General features: G+C 39.1%; 1 protein-coding gene across 1 annotated transcript in view; it reads right to left on the reverse strand.

Moving 5' to 3' along the window:
* The window catches only part of LOC140245950 (uncharacterized), a 31,366-nt gene extending 26,018 nt beyond the window's left edge, over nt 1–5,348 (reverse strand). The window contains exons 1-2 of the mRNA XM_072325413.1: nt 5,332–5,348; nt 2,045–2,136 (exon numbers count right to left, since the gene is read on the reverse strand). Coding sequence (XP_072181514.1) covers nt 2,045–2,136; nt 5,332–5,348 — 109 coding nt within the window. The remainder of the gene's footprint in view (nt 1–2,044; nt 2,137–5,331) is intronic.
* Nucleotides 5,349–6,000: the final 652 nt, after the last annotated feature.

Below are 6,000 nucleotides of genomic sequence, written 5' to 3' on the forward strand. Positions count from 1 at the left end.
GGGGGGATATTATGACCATGTATCCATACAAATAACTGATTTCAAGCCATGTTATGTGACGCAGTTTAACAGGTATAATTTAGATTAATATGAGTACCAATCACCGACCATTTTGTCAGATGAATAACAAAACAAATCATAGTGTTTTCCCCAGTCTTAGAGCTGATATCGTTCACCCGTTCTCACCCATTTTTTTTTTTACCTTCCATGAAGGATTAGAATGCGTGTATGAACTTATGTAAAATCCTATACAATTTATTTTGTGTACCTTGAAATATGAGTACGTTCAGAATGTTATAGTTGTTCTCATGTAATGGGATTTTATGTTTAATATTAACGCTGACCATTGAGACTAATCAAATTTGGAAAGCTATCATTATAACATTCTTGCTTTGAGCTAGCGATAGTGCAGACTTGTTCTTCTTCCTTGTGAAACAACATGGATATTTTTGAAGTTTTATCATCACTCATGAACAGATGATATTGACTAACCTTTAAAAGAAGTGGTAGACTTCACCATACTGGTGAACGCGAACATGTTTCCGTTTGCCTCGAGCAAACAAATACTCATTGTGATTTATCTTTCTCGATATCTTCCCCCACTGTTTAATTAGAATGACAAATTTGAGAGCGCATCCCACACTCAAATGACATCAGTCAATATAACTCATAGAGTCCGCTCTAATTAATCCAATCGGCACTGGTCCCAAGTGACGTCAGTAGTGGGAATTGTATGGCAACTCATCTAATATCTATTCAGTTACCCCGGGCTTATTGTTAGCGTTATATCGTTTCATATACCAGTTCATATAAGTAATGCAGCCAAGGACAGATTCCATTATATTGGGAATGCTTGATGCAATACGACAGGCTTTTATCAGGCTTAGGGTATAAATCACTTAATTACTCATCTACAGGGAGCATAAAAATTCTATATATGCCGCCCAATAAATTCCTAAATACCGACCAAGAATAATGACACGACGGGCTAACGCACGCGTGGTATTTCCAATCAAATTTTGATATAATGATGCCATCAGGAATTCGTATTATATAATTCATAACGATGAAAGGTAATCCATTAATCCATACAGGGATGTATGGACATTAAGGACTACCGCTCGAGCACTGAATACCTTAAGCTTTGCATGAGTCGAAGTCCTTGGGAACGAAGTGCTTCAACTCATTAAGCGATAACATTTAATTCGACTAACACAATTTTCAGAGTTTCCATTTGTTCACGCCGAAATTTCATGTATGCATGTTTGTATGTATGTATGCATTAACTGTTTTTATGACATCTGTTGCATGTTGCTGTTAACTACACAGAAATTTTGTCAATAAATTGTATCTAAGGATTTCTGGGACGAACACTGTATTAGGGCTTTCTACAGCTCAGTCGGTAGAGCAGCGGGCTAGCAATCCGGAGGTTTCGGGTTCGAATCATCATTTTCTACTAATAAATTATATTCATTTCTGGTCAGTTTCCTTCTGTTTGCGTTTGTTACTTCCCTTTGAGTGACATTGATTAGTTATTAAATGGATCTACGCTGCGCTAACGTATACAACAAAGCGAGAAATATCCGTTTATATACGCAACGGAAGTATAATAAGGAAAGGTTAGGGTTATTTGAGTTGGGGTTTAAGAGTATACCATGATGGACATACATACCATGCATAGCAAAAATAAAAAGTAAAAACAGTCAAAAAGTGTGTTCAGAAGAGGAGAAATAAATCGGCAACATAAATATGACCTTTGACCCTACATAAGATGGGACACTGAGGGCAGCACCACAAATTTTAAGTCTATAGATTTGACCATCATTATACATTGTACTTGCCAAGTACAAAATTTCAACCAAATCGGTCATGAAACGGCGCCTACATGGCACACACAAGACATCCACCAAAAATAAAAGGCGGAACACTGAATAGTCAGCGTTTAGTTAATTTTGGATTTGTCAGTCATTTGCAATATCAGAATAAAAGTGTATGACTTGATTGACATCGACATGTGCATTTTTATTACATGACCACGTCTTACCAGCTACATCGCATCGACTCCCCTCCCAACATGGGTGACAGATGCAACGATCCTTCACGCAGTCCCCGTGGAGGCAAGAGGTAGGAGCATCTCTGAAAAAAAAAAAGTTGGGTCATTCTTCAATTCGTTTGTAAATAACCAGGGGGTTTATTTATTTATGTATTCATTCATGGTTTAAAAAAAAAACAACTACCATGGCAGCCTAACAAGGCCGAATTGAGGTAGTTTACACAGTAATACAACATAACATAACAATATCACATAAAAATTGCTTATAAAAAAAAACAGCTTACATTACAGAACAGATGTGATCCTCCACATTGTAACATTGCTTATTCATTTCACAACTCAATTTCCAAAGCATAGATATAACATTAAAAAACCGTCAGACATTAAAACATTCATGTAATACAAATAAAAACGGATACAATTACACTCTTAAACACACTCGACAATTTTACCCCTCACATACAGCGTACACCTCCCTTTGGCAAAAACTTTGGCACATGCATCACATACTTTCATACACCCACACAAGCATACACATCTATATACTCCGCATTGCATATCGTAACCCAAATATTTTGCGTTTGGGTATTATGTAATCGATGCGTAAACGAATACAGGCGTTATGGACACACTTGCTTCTACACCCAAGCTGACAATGCATGTTTGCACCTTCCCTTTTTCGCTCATTTAGAGTGTTTTTATACTCACATGATGTGGACTAGTGCACATGATATGCATTCACAGGGTTATACCTTTAAAGATGAAGAAACACATTCAAGTAGGCGACCATAAACCTGGCCAGTTATAATGAGGGGAAGAAAAGATAGCAAACTTGAAGAGAGAGAGAGAAGAAAAAAAAAATGGCATTGACGTCTTTCATTACTGAACAGGTATAGTTATATGATAACGTTGTAGTATTGGCTTATTCGTTTCACAACTCTGTTTCCAAAATACAGAAATAACAATAAAAACCGTCAGACATTAAAACATTCATAAATGCAGATAGAAACGGATACAATTAAACTCTTAAACACACTCGAACATTTTTTACCCCTCACATACAGCGCACACCTCCCTTTGGCAAAAACTTTGGCACATACATCACATATTTTCATACACCCACACAAGCATACACATTATTACTCCGCATTACATAGCGTAACCGAGATAATTGCGAAAGGGTATTATATAATCAATACGTAAACGACTACCAGCTGACTACCGGCGTTATGGACACACTTGCATCTACACCCAAGCAGACAATGCATGTTTGCACATTCCTTTTCGCTCTTTAGAGTGTGTTTATAATCACATGATGTAGACTAGTGCACCTGAACACATACAAGGGGCTTGACACTAGCTCACACGCATGGGTAAAAGCACACGCTAGCGTTTACACACACATTATCAATATGCATTCACAGGGTTATACCTTTGAAGATATACAAATAACATTCAAGTAGGCGACCATAAGCCTGGCCAGTACAATGGGAGAAAGAAAAAAAAAAAAGCAAGCTTGAAGAGAGAGAGAGAGAAGGAAAAACAAATGGCATTGACATCATATTGACTTATAAAACAAAAACAAAAACAAACGGCGAGTATGAGAACAGTGTTCACCTATCTTGTTTGAAATACAAAATTCACCAACCAGAATTCTATTTATAACTGTTAACACTATCAAAAATTATGTATATTCATTAGCCTCATTTGATATTAGGGAAGGGGGTATTGAAATAACCAAAAAAAGATCACAACCAAAAAAGTCTTCGTTGCCATTGAGACAAAATATGTGGATTAAAAAAAGGGGGAAAAAACAGCAACCAAATATACATGTTTCATAAAGCTGCTCTTAAAGTTACGAACGACTTCAGATTGACTGGCAATCAGTTCTGATTAGCTATACTTATCAGAATTTCAATAATTAAGTACAAGAACTGACCACCAGTCGTTCTTAAGTTGTTCGTAACTTTAAGAACAGCTTTATGAAACACCTCCTGGTGTAGAATGCCGATGTATTTTCTTTCTTTGCACTGCGACAAACATGCGTATATTTAGACTTTCTTATATGTTTCAATTATTTGCAATACCTGTTTTTGTTTGTTTTACATTCCTGTAGTATTATGTAAAGTTATGTTTTATTAGCCGTGTCCTTCTACCATGAATTTCATAGAAGACATGGTATAATGCTGTTGTTTTTGTCTTAAATCTCGAGTTAAAGTCTGATATGAAGAATGATAAAATGTATAATTAATGTGAACCCATCGGCACAGTTTGTCATTTGTTATAGTTCAATAATCACCTGGTAAACTGTTAGTGTGTTACGCCTTGGCCATCCAAAAATCGGAGATAATCCACGCTTGTCCATTTTTACATAGTAAGTAAATGATCCATATGCTTTGGTCATTTCAATTGTGGGTCAGAGCTGATATACAGTGATCGATATGGCCCGCACTCAAGCTCTCAATGGAGTTAATTTCGAAACGAATACCGCACATTTTGGCTGCATAATGAGATCTGTCATTCAACCTTCCCTCTCCTCCTCCTCCTCGTCATTTCCCCCTCATCTTCCTCTTCCTCGTCATTTCCCCCTCATCTTCCTCTTCCTCGAGACTCCTTCTTCCTTCTTCTATCCCTCCTCCTCCCCCTTCTCCTCCTCCTCCTCCTCCTCCTTCTCCTCCTTCTCCTCCTCGTCATTTCCCCCTCATCTTCCTCCTCCTCGAGACTACTTCTTCCTTCTTCTATCCCTCCTCCTCCCCCTTCTCCTCCTCCTCCTCCTTCTCCTCCTCTTTCTCCTCCTCGTAATTTCCCCCTCATCTTCCTCTTCCTCAAGACTCCTTCTTCCTTCTTCTATCCCTCCTCCTTCCCCTCCTCCTCCTCTTCCTCCTCCCCTCCTCCTCTTCCTCTTCCTCCTCCTCCTCCTCCTCCTCCTTCTCCTCCTTCTCCTCCTCGTCATTTCCCCCTCATCTTCCTCTTCCTCGAGACTCCTTCTTCCTTCTTCTATCCCTCCTCCTTCCCCTCCTCCTCCTCTTCCTCCTCCCCTCCTCCTCTTCCTCCTCCTACTCCTCCTCCTCCCCTCCTCCTTCTCCTCTTCCTCCTCCCCTCCTCCTCCCCTCCTCCTCCCCCTCCTCCTCCCCCTCCTCCTCCTCCTCCTCCTCTGCAGCTCTCGTATCACAGAGGGCTGTTGAATTTTCACACCTTACAAATCACTCTCAACCTACAGCCGAACAAAGAAACAATTTAAACAAAAGCAAACATTGTTTCCTTTCAATGATACATACATCCCCTCCGTATCCATGGTGACAGTAAATCTAATTTGGAGCACATTTGACATTTCACGGGGCTCGATGATTAATCATGTCTGCTGCTGTTGCTGGAATATCATTGATAGAACGCTATGTCTCAGTGCGGAATACTGTACGAGGAGGGAATTTTCGGTCGCTATTGAGAATCAGGTTGTATTTCCTAGAGCCATGGAACTATCTCCATGCTTTAGTACGTCATTACATGTATTTCATCATACCGACCACTCTAATTCACTTGACAGCTACCTATGCAATAGATGGATTTTATTCATAAAAAATAGACGAACAAACGTACAAACAAACGACACCCCAAAACACTGTCCAATTAGAAATAAAAAATCCCAAGCGAGAGGTAATAATTCACATAGTAGGATGACAGGTGAACTCACAAAGTGTCAGGTAGAGCAGCTGCTAAAAGCACTCCAATGTTTGGATAGGTACAATGTCGTGCCATCAATGCAAACCTAGCCTATATAGTACTACAGTGTTAAGTCAATATAAGTGCTTGTCAAGCAGTGTAGGGCCTCACAACACAAATTATTAAACTCTAATATCGCTTTCAGGTAGAGTACAGATGCCTTGAGATCATCTATAAGGTATCATCTGAATATGATTCGTGAAAGTGCGCTCTTTGAGCTACAATTC

Source organism: Diadema setosum, chromosome 2 (genome assembly GCF_964275005.1).
Source record: "Diadema setosum chromosome 2, eeDiaSeto1, whole genome shotgun sequence".
In the NCBI taxonomy this organism is placed as follows: Eukaryota; Metazoa; Echinodermata; class Echinoidea; order Diadematoida; family Diadematidae; genus Diadema; species Diadema setosum.